A 13,471-nucleotide genomic window follows, 5' to 3' on the forward strand; every position below is an offset into this window, starting at 1 on the left:
CAGAATGTTAGAATTCCTGCACAACAAATAACCCAATTTCTTTAGGAAATAAATGGCATCGGGCAGAAGGGAGGGGCGGAGACATAAAGAAACAGATATAGTAAGCAGGCAATGCGTAAACCTTTTTAAATCCCAGGTCAAACAAACCAATTGTGGAAAGATACTTGTGACCATTAGGGAAATCTGAACATGAGTCCAGGTTCATATTACTGATAATTTTGATCTCTCATAGAGTATCACATTATGCATGAGCTAACTTCTAAATTAAAGGCATTTCTGGCTTGCATGTTTAAAACTCCTAAGATCCAGGTGGCCAACCCGACCTGCCCATTGCCAACCTGGGCAACATCAATTCCTTATCAGCTGATGTGTAGTAAGAAAGAGCAACAAATGTATTAATAGCCTGAGCAAGCCAAAACTGGGAAGGTAAGTATTTTATAGAAAAATCACATATTCCAAATTAAAGAGCAAAAAAGGGTAATATTCTTATTACTGCTGCCCTCAACAGATACAGCAGAGTATCAACCCACTGAACACTAGGAAGTAGAAGCATAAGATCAAACTAACCCTGGGAAAAAAATCAACATTAATTATTTTACCAGACTGACTTAGAACCCAAGAAAAGCCAAGGCGCACTGTCCCAAAGATAGAACAAGCACAAAAAGGTTTTATTTGGTATACAGCAAGAGCAAACAGTATAAATTACATGCTACCCCTATAAGTTACTTTTCATCAACAGCAACTCTTGCCCCTTCCAAAATCAAGAGAATTTTTGGAATAGAATTTTGGTGACTTAAGTCTCTGTAGAAACTGTCTAAAAATATCTGAGCTGATGCTTTCCTCTTTTCTCAACAAATATCACTGCAGAAGCAATGGTATTCAAAATCATTCCACTGGACTTAAAATGTCCTCAAACTATAGTGGCAGGAGCTTAAAATACAACCGTACTGCTCTGGAGGTTAAATGTGCTCACAAAACCATGTTTAGAAGAAAGAATAGACCCAATACTCTTCTCCTTCCCCTAAATTTCCTCAACTGGTTCATTCATCAATTCACTCATTCAGTGCTATGTGCCAGGCACTGGTCTCAGCACTGAGATAGAGCATTAAATAGAACAAAGTCACTTTAGTGTGGGAGGGAGAATCAATGCACAAGAAAATATACGTCCTCAGGTCTGTGACATGAAAGCAGGATAACAGAAAGGGAGCAGGAAGGGCCAAGTTTATAAAGAGTGGTCAAAGGAGGAAAAATGCTTCACCATGCAAATCTGAAGACAGCAAGGGGTAAATTTAACCAAAGTCCACCCAAGGATCTAACTCAAGATAAGATTAAACAAAGTGGCAGCAAATTTCACACCTGCTGGGTACCACCCATTTTCTGTTAAAACTTCCTTTTAAATTTAAACCAGAGGAAAGCTGTTTCAGAAGGCATGACTCACTTTCATGCCTATGAAGAGTAGTTGGTGATTTGGCCTTGCTAACTGTAATGCTTAGCAGGCACCAATGAAAGACCTTCAAGAAGCTTACCATTCACTCAACAATTTCTGAGTGTTTGATGCAAGACATCACGCTGGGTGTTTCTGTTATCTCCACAACACCCCTGAGGTATTACCCCCATTTACAGATGAGGACACAGACTCAGGGAGAATAATATCGCAAAGCTAAGGTAGCACGGAACTGGGATTTGAACTGGCATCTGTCTGGCAGAAAACCCTAAGCTTTATTGATGTCACACTTTTGAAACTCCTTAAAAACAGCCTAGCTCTTCTTGGACCTACTTCTTGGTGCCCTTCCTTTTGACATGTCAACCAAACATGACCTCGCCTCCCTCTGCTTCTGAAGCCCTTTGCTTACCCCTCTCTCCTGGCACTTCTGAGTTATATTTGTTTTATCTCACAAAGGTACAGACTGTAAAACGGCCAAAAGGGAGTTCTGTTTTGTTCATCACAATACCCAGCACTCCTACGTTCACAAACTGCTCGAATTCTCAATGCTGAGATGCTGATACAACCCTTTTACTCTTCCACTTCCTGATACAGGTTGGTACATGAACCCAAGTTTCGTGCAAGATCATAATCACTCCTACTGACTGAGAACCAACTTCAATACTGTAGCTTCATTGTCAATATTATAGGCCAGTTGTTCAAAGTGCTCCCCACACCAGCGGCGTCAGCATCACCCGGGAACTTACCAGAAAGGCCAATTTTCAGGCCGCCTCTCTATTCTACTCAATCAGAAATTCCTGGGGTGGGGCCTGGCAACCTGTGTTTAACATGCCTTCCAGGTGATGCTGATGGACACTCAAGTTTGTGAACCCCTGAACTAGGCTAAAGGAAGGAAAATAGCTCAAAGACAAAAATTTTCAAACATAAAGATGGTGATTGTTCAGCCTTGCATTATTTTTATAAACAAAAATCTAAAACAAATAACTGGGAAACATAAGTTAGTACTTCTAAATGACAAAAACGTTACAATCATTTAAAATTCTGTTACATGGGCAGGCCCGGTGGCTCAGGTGGTTGGAACTCCGTGCTCCTAACTCCGAAGGCTGCTGGTTCGATTCCCACATGAGCCAGTGGGCTCTCAACCACAAGGTTGCCAGTTCAATTCCTCGAGTCCCGCAAGGGATGGTGGGCAGCGCCCCCTGCAACTAAGATTGAACACGGCACCTTGAGCTGAGCTGCCGTTGAGCTCCCAGATGGCTCAGTTGGTTGAAGCGCATCCTCTCAACCACAAGGTTGCCGGTTCGACTCCCACAAGGGATGGTGGGCTGCGCCCCTACAACTAGAAATGGCAACTGGACCTGGAGCTAAGCTGCATCCTCCACAACTAAGACTGAAAGGACAACAACTTGACTTGGAAAAAGTCCTGGAAGTATACACACTGTTCCCCAATAAAGTCCTGTTCTCCTTCCCCAATAAAATCTTAAAAAAAAAAAATTTTTTTTTAATTCTCTTACATTTTTAAGAACATAGGAAGATACTTATGCTATAAAGTTCAATAAACAAAGGTAGATTTTAAAAAACTATTCAATTGCATAAGCTTAACTATGAATAAAAATAGGCTTAGAAAAAAATAATAAGAACAAGACAGTAACATTACTGGTTATCTTTAGGTATATTATCTCTATAACAAGCACTTTTTAAATGTAGCTTTTGCTAAACCACTTTAAAATGCTTAATATGTTTCAATTATAATTTATCCTCTTTTAATAAGGAGATGTCCAGGAACCATTGCAAACACCATGGTAAGAACACTCCTCTTGCCCAACAAACTGACCTGCTCTTGCTACTGTCCCTTCAACAGCAAGTGACCGTTCAGATACTCAGGATTTCATGGCACTTCACTTCCAAAATTCCAACCACTAGTTGTCTATAGCTTTTTAAACAAACTTGTATTTCCCCCACTTCCCAAGAGTTTTTATTCTTTATCCATATCCAAATCTCTCAATATACTTAAGTATAAACCACTTACCTATCTTTCTTAGCTCAGTGTGTGGTCATACTGCCTTTTTTAAAAACTCCACAACGGCTGCCCAGCACTCCCTGGAATGAGAACACCTGCCTAGGTATCTACCAATTACTCCAGCAACCAACCTACTGAGCTTTTCTCCTTTCAGCAGGTTACAAACACAAATCAGAAAACAGACAATTCAAAAGATCCGCCTGGAGTACTGTATCGTTTAGGTATCCCTGCTCTTCTCTGCTATGAGCTACGGTTTCCCTCCCGTGCCCTCAGAGACCCAGTTGCCCTTGGAGACCCTACCCTTCCTCACTGTTTTTGTATCTTTTCCTCTTCCATCCCGCCTTCGGTGCACACATTCTGCACTTAGTTTTTCCCCTTCCACCAGACCCCACCTATTCATGTATTCAATGAATATTTATCGAAAACCTCCTGCCTTCCAGGCACTAGAGGTATAATGGGGGGAAAGAGAAATATATTTGATATTGTAACTGGTGAAAAGACCACCACACACAAAATTATTATAAAGTATGTCAAGTGCCAAGGAAGAGGAAGTTCGGGGAGGACACAGCAGGAGCACGACTCTGCTGGGAGCCAACGATGATTTCCCAGGGCACCGGCACTGAAGTTTAGACCAGAAGGATGAGGAGGAAGCCAAGAGAAGGAGAAAGAAAGCAGGTTCTAAGCAGAGGGCATAACATATGCTGAGGCACACACGCAACACAAAACATAATAATACTTCAAAGAAGGAAGGCAACTCGGGCAGGAGTGCAGACCGGCACAGAGGATGTGAAAAGCTATCAGGCTGAAGAGGCAGGCAGGGGTCGGGTCACTAAGGGCCATGGAACTAAATTAAGGAGTCGGGTCTTTGGAGAAGAGCAACAGCTGTAAGTTAGAAATTGGAGAGTAGGCTAGAGGGGAACAGACTGGAGTCTGGGAAATCAGCTAGTAAGCTGCTGAGCAATCCAGGCGGAGACCACGAAACGTCCCCCAGGAGTCTGGCTTGGGTACCCGAGTACATAGGGGCACCACATTCACTGAGATGAAAAACATGAGTAGAAGCAGGTTTGGAGGAGGGGTTAATATAACAGGACAGCTAGATGCTGGATTCCGTATTGTATCTTGCTCCTCATGTACAGTTTGCAACTACACTGTTCATTTACACAGGATTCTTGCATTTCGTCTTATGTTTGCAGTTATGTCAATGGTAAGTCATACAGTGATTTTAGGTGGGGAGAGAGCAAATCTGTTTTTGTATGACTTTCAGCACTGACGTCAGTGGTGAAAAGCAGCTGATACTTCCTTCCTTCCATATGTTCTCTAAGAATAAAGAGAAAGCTGGGCCTTCAGACCTGCACTAAACTGGCTTTCTGGATGTAAGAGTGGCCTGCAGAAGACTTGGTAAGTTTTCCACCCCACCCTTCTCTTATACCTAAATTGTTTCATCTCTGGGATAAGCTTTTATGGCCATTGATTTTGGTGCAATGACATAAAATGTACCCATATTTCTTTCATCAAGCCAGAGTCAACATTTTTAAGATAAAACTTACTTTTAAACAATGAAGTGTTGTATGTGAAGCATCTGGGAACATTTGTGGACTTTTTACTTAATTTCTTTTCTTTTTGCAATAAATTGCGTTTCCTGGAATACAACTTGCAAGTATAATGCAGACCCCTGCTCACTCTCCACTGTTCTGCTTTATGGAGAACAAGGAAGGCATTCCCCCAAAATGGCACTGTAAGTGCCATTCTCCTACTTCTGGTGCCAGAAGTGGAAAAGATAAAGCCAGGATTGCTGTCAAGTGCTTATTCTGCATGTGCAGAAGACATGAACCTGCCTGCTCCTCAGCGCTCCCCAAAACACGTGGGACAAGGGGGTGGCTCACTATGCAATACGCCCTAGGCATGGGTGGGTCCCTCCTTGGGACTCAGAGATGAGAAAAGGAGGGCAGTGTACCCCAGGGCCTGGGCACTGAAAATTTAATTTTATGGCTTGATACCTGATAGGGAGGATGGAGGATGAGCTGCCTTGATAATTCCCTCAAGAGCTCTTCACTGGGACTTAACCTGGGCCAAGATGCTCCAGCAAGACCAGCCACATGGAAATTGAGCCCAAAGGAAAGTCAACACAGCCCAAGGAAACCACTGAAGAAACCTGAATGGGTCCATAAGGCTCTACAGCCGAAATGGATACAAATTCAGGTTAGGCGATGAGACCACTCCCACAATTCCCAGCAACTCTGCCTATTCCTGGCCTAAGCCTTCTCTCATATAATCACTCTTCTAGTCAAACGAATAGATGGTAATTTTGAACATGTTATATTTGAAGTGCCCATGAGCACTGAGATGGAAGCATCACCTGGGCAGCTGGATACACGATGTGGAACATCAGAGAACAAGTCTACATCAGATACATATTTAGCAATTATCAGAATAAAGTCAAATGTAAGTGAAACCAGGGCAGCTGATGAGACTTGTCAGGGCCTACAACTCAAGGTAAAGGGGGGCAGGGGGAGGAGTGGAAGATATCCATCTCCCTGGTTTCAGGAAGGAATGTGCGAAAAAAGATTTCCCTTTCTCACCTGGGTGAAGCCTATTCCTGTCCCTCCTTCCCTATCACTCTTTTACATGCTTCCCCAGGAACAGTTAGGGTTGTCACGTGTGTGGGTTTCAAAAGAATGCAGCCTATAAGCAAAATTAATATCGAAAGAGGAAGCCAGATGTCAAAATACTGAGCAAAATGGAGCTGTGAATAATGAGAAATGAACACTGCAATTTGGAGAATCCCCACACCAATAACCTCAAGGTGAATTTCTAAACATATGTTTCAGATACAAGCTTTCATCCATCATCTGTGACCTATATTTTTTCCTTCCACCCACTACATCCTCTTTTACTAAAAGCAACACAAAGGGAAACCACTTTTGAAATCAAAGTGAGACTTACATACCCCAGCTGCAACTTCAACAAGATATCATCATGACAAAGCTCACATGACTCATAACTTCCTAAATTATGCAATTCATAACTGTTCAACTGAAATCATTTTGGGTGACCTATGGAGTCCTATTATATACTTTTACCCTTCAGAAAAACGCAGTCAAATCCCTAATCGATATTTGGAACTGTGGTTATGGTAACACTTTAGGGTAATAAACAATTGACCATGCTCTTTTAACTATGAAATTATTTATTGGGCTTGACCAATTCAATCTAAATAATGGTAGAGTTAAAGTTAAAAGCAACAAATTACATCCTGAGCCGTCAAACCACACAAACTCAATTCTCTTCAAAAGAAAAAAATACCCAAAAGACACATATTTATCACTAACTGTGAATCTCACAACTCACCACACTTCTCAGATTCATTATTCCTGATGTTTAAAAAAAAACTAGACACGATCCCTAAGGTTCATTTCAACTCTAACCAGTCTCTAAGTGTCCCCATCAGGAGTATCCTTATTTTTTCCTCTTCACCTACCTCACCTTAAAGTCTGGGCTCAAATCTCACCTCCTTCAGGGAGCCTTGGCTAACTTTTCCAGGCTAGGTTCAGTGCCCCTTCGTGATAATACTACCTGCCAAATTGTGCTCTATTACTCTCCTCCAGGTTGTTTTAGAATTGTCTGTTTATATCTCTCTATTCCACTATGCCAAAAGCGTTTTTAAGATGGGTTTTGTTTGATCTTGGTATTTCCAATGCCACACATAATACGTGAACACAGTATGTGTTCTTCAAACATCTGGTGAATAAATGGGTAAGTCTATGCATTTTTCTGGCACTGGTGGTCTGCACTTTGTAAATAAAAAACACATGGTCATAAAAAACCAAAACAAAAATAAACCCTTACGACCTCTGAATGTTGCTGACAATTGATCTAGAAAGTCAGGTTTTTCTCTACCCTACCGTGTTTCCCTGAAAATAAGACCTACCCCAAAAATAAGCTCCAGTTAAGATCTCAGCCAGACGGATGCATTTAGTACGTTATGACGCTGTTCCAGAAGATGATGAATGGCTGTATTTGAATAAATGTTGTACATGAAAAAAATAAGGCATCCTCTGAAAATAAGGCCTAATGGAACAAAAATTAATATAAGACCTGGTCTTATTCTCGGGGAAACACGGCATGTGCATCTCTAGGATTCATGGTACTTATTTTCCCACCTATGAATAGAACAATAAAAGTGAAACCGTTGTGTTAGTGAAAATTTTAATATCTCAAAATACATGTTTATTCTTTTTATTAGCATTAACTCCTATGGAGCAGATCTTTACCCTATCCCTCCCCCCCATCCTGACTGTTTCAAAATTTTCCTTCAATTTGTACTGACTTATCACATCTCAGCACTTACTAACAAGCTCCCTTGCCTTTCATTAAACTAGTCACCTAGAGTCCATTTGAATTTGAGGTAACCACCAAGCAGTTGTTCAGGTGAGAATGCTCAGCACCTTTAACACTCTCAATCATAATTTCTGTCCATTAAATAAGAAAAAAGAATTGTCACGTAAAGTAATGCAAAATTTTTAATTAGTCATAAAACTGGTGTCTCAATCTGCACAATACATCTTGAATCATAATGGGATTTGGAGACCAATAAAACCATGAAAATTCACTAAGGCTACAACTTTGCACACTGAGAAAATACATGTTTCATACTTTACTAATTAATCAAACTGCGTTATATGTCAACTTTTGAAAAATAAGACCCTAACAGTGTAAGTTTACACTTACACCAAACTTCGAATCTCTTAATGTACCTCCATCCTTAAAATCCAATCTCTTTAGAAAATCTAGATAAGAACCCTCTACTTTCTACTTTGAGCCTTTCTAGGCTCAAAACTGATCAAAATCATCATCCCCGATAACTCTTGTTTAAAGTGGCAAGGCAGGCATTCACAGCATCAAGAGCTGGCTGGCAGATTTGAACGCCCATCGCCCATCCCAAGCACCTCCAATAAATTACAATTTAAATAACTAAGTGCATGCTTACGATGTTCACAAAACGCAATTCCAAGATGAGTTTTCCAGTCACCGCCTCCAACTAGATGACTGCATGCGTGCCTCCTCCGGGAGAAATGCCTGCTCGCCCGAGAGGGCCAGCAAGCGCTGTGCAGCCTTGGGCCCTACCTATCCCCCGCCCCGAGCCCCGGCAGGAACCTTCAGCAGGCCACCACATCTCCCTCTTCCAACACGAGCCAGCAGCCCCCCTTTACCTCTTTCCCGAACACACTCCCCAAACACAAACCCACGGAGCAGACCCTCCCAGGCCCTCAGTTACTACGAGAGGCCCCCTCCAGTGCCCCTTTCCCCTTCGGAGACCAGTCCGTCTCCATTCTTGCGCTCACCTCCCAGTGCCACACCCCCTTCATACCCTGAAAACTTCGGGACGCGCCACAGTCGTCCGATACCCCGCCCCCAGACACCTGATGCTGCTCCCTGCTCTTCCCCTACCGCAGCGCGCTCCAGACGCGCGGCGCCGGCTGTGCCCACTGTCTCGGGTCTTTACCGAGTCGCTGGGGGGGGCCGAAGCCCGGCTCGTCCGGAGGGCGCGGCGCCAGCACGAAAGGAACCAAGCTGGCCAGGAAGAGCAGACACTGCCTCATGTTCCCGGCCCGGCCACCGGCTCCACCTCTCTGGACAGCCTTCGCCTGACGGAGGTTCGGGTCACTGCTCACATTGGGAGAGGAGGGGACCCGTCCGGCCCGGCCCCTGCAATCGCTCTCCACCCGCGCCGCCTACCGGAAGACCAAGCCCGGGTCGAGGCCCCGGAAGTGCAGGCAGCATTTCCAGAGGCCGGCCAGCCCACTTCCGGCCGCCGCCGCCCCCCGCACCGCCCACAGCCGGAATCCGAGCGCCGCGCGGCATGGCGGGAGGCCCTCGTTCGTCCCGCCCCGCGCGGGCGCGCCGCCCTCTCGTCGCCCCTCCGCCTGCCACCTTCCGTCCGGGCGCGGTTCGGCAGGCGCCCCCCAGGACGCTGCCCGCGACGTCCTGGCTTGACCCAGCCTGGTCCCGCCTCTGTCCCCGGGTGACCGCATCGAGGGAGGCGGGGGCTCGCGAGCAGGCCCTGGAAGGCGCGTCCCGCCTTCTCCCTCGTCTTGGTGCCACATCTGGTTAGGATCCCTGGTACCCATTTTACTGAACAAGCTGTAGAAACCGCCGTGGGGTTCAGGGCAAACGAAGAGGGGCGCCTGGCCAGGTGTTTGGGGTAATGACTCAAAAACGAAGTGCCGAGGACGAAGGACGGGCTCCCGGGAGGGGGAGGCGCTGCGCCTGACCCCTGAGAAGCCAGCGTGTCCAGCTTGGCTTTCCGCGCTCAGCGTCCGACCCCCAGCGACAGGCCTCCGTCCACAGTAACGAAAAGACTTTATGGAGGGAAATAAACGGGAACTGCAGTTCTTAATGCACATTTTCTCGTTGGTCCCCGCTGTAGGTTGGGGTCTGCAAGCATTTCCAGAAACTAGAATCCTAGACCTAACTCTTCATCTGTGTGAATACAGGAGCTAGAGTCTTCCAGCTTTTAAAATTCAACTCTCCGCATGGTCCCTTTAGCTTAGATTGCAAATTTCCCAAGGCAGTTTATGTTTTGTTTTGCAACCTTTTCCGTAATTTTAGCTCTGTGTAGTTGAGTGTTTATGGTACTGAATAATACATACTAATATCCTCGGATGTGTATTACTATTTTGGTTCAACTAAAATTTATGCAAGTAGGACATAACACATTTTCCACTTAAGAGTGAGTGGGACAGTAAATTGTTAGGAATAAAATATTAGCCCTGCCTGGTTAAATGTCAAACTAGTTCCTAATAAAATAACCAAACTATGGTTCAATTTAGGTTTATTGTGGTATGCTTCTTTTCCAACAGTTATTATCCATAATTACTGGCTGTGTGCCTTTTTGGCTTAACTGAACCTGGTCTGTTCATCTGAGGTATAAAACGTCTTCATTAAACATACACATGGATGGCATACCTAATCAAAACAAGCCAAATTTCACGTCTGCAAATTGTATACAATTTTTCTTTTTTTAAAGATTTTATTGGGGAAGGGGAACAGGACTTTATTGGGAAACAGTGTGTACTTCCAGGACTTCTTTTTTTCCCAAGTCAAGTTGTTGTCCTTTCAGTCTTAGTTGTGGAGGGCGCAGCTCAGCTCCAGGTCCAGTTGCCATTACTAGTTGCAGGGGGCACAGCCCACCATCCTTTGTGGGAATCAAACTGGCAACCTTGTGGTTGAGAGGATGCGCTCCAACCAACTGAGCCATAGGGGAGCCTCAGCAGCAGCTCAGCTCAAGGTGCCGTGTTCAATCTTAGTTGCAGGGGGCGCTGCCCACCATCCCTTGCAGGACTCAAGGACTCGAACTGGCAACCTTGTGGTTGAGAGCCCACTGGCCCATGTGGGAACCCAACCGACAGCCTTCGGAGTTAGGAGCATGGAGCTCTAACCGCCTGAGACACCGGGCCAGCCCCAAGACACATTACTTTTAATGACTAAAGTGTTTTTAAACAAATTTTTTAAAAATGTTAACAGTTGTGTACAGTTTCTTTTATACAATAAAAATGTCATCTTATTTGAGCATCCAAGCACCATATTCTCCAGCTTGTAACTTTAGTAGATCCTAGGTTACATTCTTTTGGTGTCCCCCACATTTCTACAGTGCCTTCCTCATAGAAGACACTTAACTGTCTATTTCATAAATGCCAATTTAAAAAAAGTAAAGCTCCTGATCCATTTTCTTATTCATATCCAGAGACCTCAATTTTCAAGGACAGTCCAGATTTCAGGTAATCTTTCCCATTCACAAATCAGGACCCAAATGACGATTTCTAATTTGAGGTTTGTTTTTCATTTTATCAATTGTCCACACCTTTTAAGATAAAGGAGCCACATGTGAGGGGAGATACAGAGCCAGGGGAATATGATAAGGACACATGGGATAGAGGAACTACGTAGTGATCAGAGCCAGTGGTCTTCAAAGAATTTTTAAAAAATATGTACCCCTTACATACATTTAAAAATATTTTCCTCTTACATGTAAGTAGTTGCAAAGGATGAAATTTGCAGCATAATGTAAATACTGACATTTAAAATTAAAACCATTAGGTCATTCTTTAAAATTTACCCAGTGGAATATAAATACCTGAGAAATTTGATAGCGACTGTGGTAGCCAGCCTCCCAGATGTTCCCCAATGACCCCTGCTTCCTGATACTCACACCCTTGTAATCAGTCACCTTCCACACTGGACCACAGTTGGTCTGTGTGACCAATAGCATACAGCAGAAGTGATGGTATTTCACTCCCAAGATTAGGTTGTAAGAGACTGTCTTCCATCTCGGGTGCTTGCTTGTTTGCTCACTCTCTCTTGAATCATTCACTGGAGGAAGCTAGCTTTCGTGTCATGAGAACATTCAAGAAAAGCCAATGGAGAGGTCCATAGGAACAGAAGTCACCAGCCAACAGCCAGCAAGCAACTGAGATGTGCCAAAGACGATATATAAGGGAGCTTGGAAGTCAACTCTCTAGTCCTACCCTGTTTCACCGAAAATAAGATCTAGCCAGACAATCAGCTCTAATGTGTCTTTTGGAGCAAAAATTAATATAAGACCCGGTCTTATATTACATTACATTATATTATATAAGACCAGGTCTTATAGTAAAATAAGACCTGGTCTTATATTAATTTTTGCTCCAAAAAACACGTTAGAGCTGATTGTCCGGCTAGGTGTTATTTTGGGGGAAACATGGTAGGTGAGCTTTGAGATGACTGCAGCCCCCCAACTCAACAGCTTGACTACAATCTCATTAGACCCTGAGCAAGAGCCACCCAACTAAATCATTCCCAGATTCCTGACCCTCAGAAACTGTGGGAGAGGATAAACGTCTATTGTTTTAAGCTTTTAAGTTAGGGGTAATTTATTATGCAGCCACTATCACCCTTTTAAAAACAACTTGCACAAGTTGACTAGATCCCAGGTTCCTTTCCTTAACACATGAAACGGTTCTTTTAACTGAAAATTTAATAACAATAAGTAAAAGATTACTTGAGATTTGCTGATCCCATGCTGTAGAATGAATTACTCACAATTTAGACACTGCAAGTGAACTTAAGAGTAAAATAAATTATAAAATGTTTATAATTATTAAACACATATATAGCCACGTTTCTGGAGCTAACCACCAGACCCACAAAAGTGTTGGTAAGACGTTTGTTCTAAATGATCAGAGAAAAGAGCCATTTGGTTCTGGCTGGGTTTTTGGTTTTTGTTTGGTCATCATCCTAGCTCTATTTCTTATTAGGCACTTTTTTTTATCCTATACCAATCCCACCAGTCCTTACAGATGTATAGAGCCTTCAGCACTCTTTTTAAAATGCTAGTTATTTCTACATCTATATACTTTTTGGCCAGGGAAAATCTGTGAAGCTGACACTTCAAGAAGCGTGAGTCAATCCACAAATGTCCATCAGACAACAGACCCCACTTAGTGGAATATGACTATATACAAAGTCATGTACCAGGAGCTCTAGTTTCCAAGGTTTTAGTTCAGAAATGTTAACCTATTTCAGATCCTTTTAGAAAGAAAAATGAAAAATATATTCTGCATGGAGCAAAGGAGAATACTTGAGGATTCTCACTGATAAAGGGAATTTTTTAATGGGCAAGAAAATAACCAGGTCTACTTGAAACTGGAATATTTCCAAGTTCAAAGAGAAGGAAACCAGCCATTTCATTGAAGATACTAAGAAGACTCACTTCTAAAATATTAGTAACCATTTCTCTCTCTCTCTCTCTCTCTCACACACACACACACACACACACACACTCACACACACACATTTTCATGACTCTTTCTCACCAGGCATCCTTGCCTTTATCACAGAATTATTGGCTAACCTGGTCGTTGTGAGCAGAGGTATCACACCTCCTATATGTTGTACGCCATACAAAATATGTAGCGATGTTGGTTCTTTCCCTTCTTAAATCCCTTCTCTCTCCCATGAGATCTCAGAGT

At 43.3% G+C, this 13,471-nt stretch overlaps 1 protein-coding gene across 2 annotated transcripts in view; it reads right to left on the minus strand.

Annotated features, from left to right (window-relative positions):
* Nucleotides 1-9,439, minus strand: part of ADAM17 (ADAM metallopeptidase domain 17) — a 43,238-nt gene extending 33,799 nt beyond the window's left edge. The window contains exon 1 of one of the 2 annotated variants that reach the window (XM_019755936.2): nt 8,968-9,439. In XM_019755936.2, coding sequence (XP_019611495.1) covers nt 8,968-9,064 — 97 coding nt within the window. In that variant the 5' untranslated portion in view covers nt 9,065-9,439. Of the gene's footprint in view, nt 1-8,912 lie in introns of both variants that reach the window. The other variant, XM_074331670.1, reaches the window with a different exon arrangement.
* Between the last annotated feature and the right edge of the window lie 4,032 nt (nt 9,440-13,471).

The sequence above is a fragment of the Rhinolophus sinicus genome, linkage group LG05 (assembly GCF_036562045.2).
Source record: "Rhinolophus sinicus isolate RSC01 linkage group LG05, ASM3656204v1, whole genome shotgun sequence".
NCBI classification, from domain to species: domain Eukaryota; kingdom Metazoa; phylum Chordata; class Mammalia; order Chiroptera; family Rhinolophidae; genus Rhinolophus; species Rhinolophus sinicus.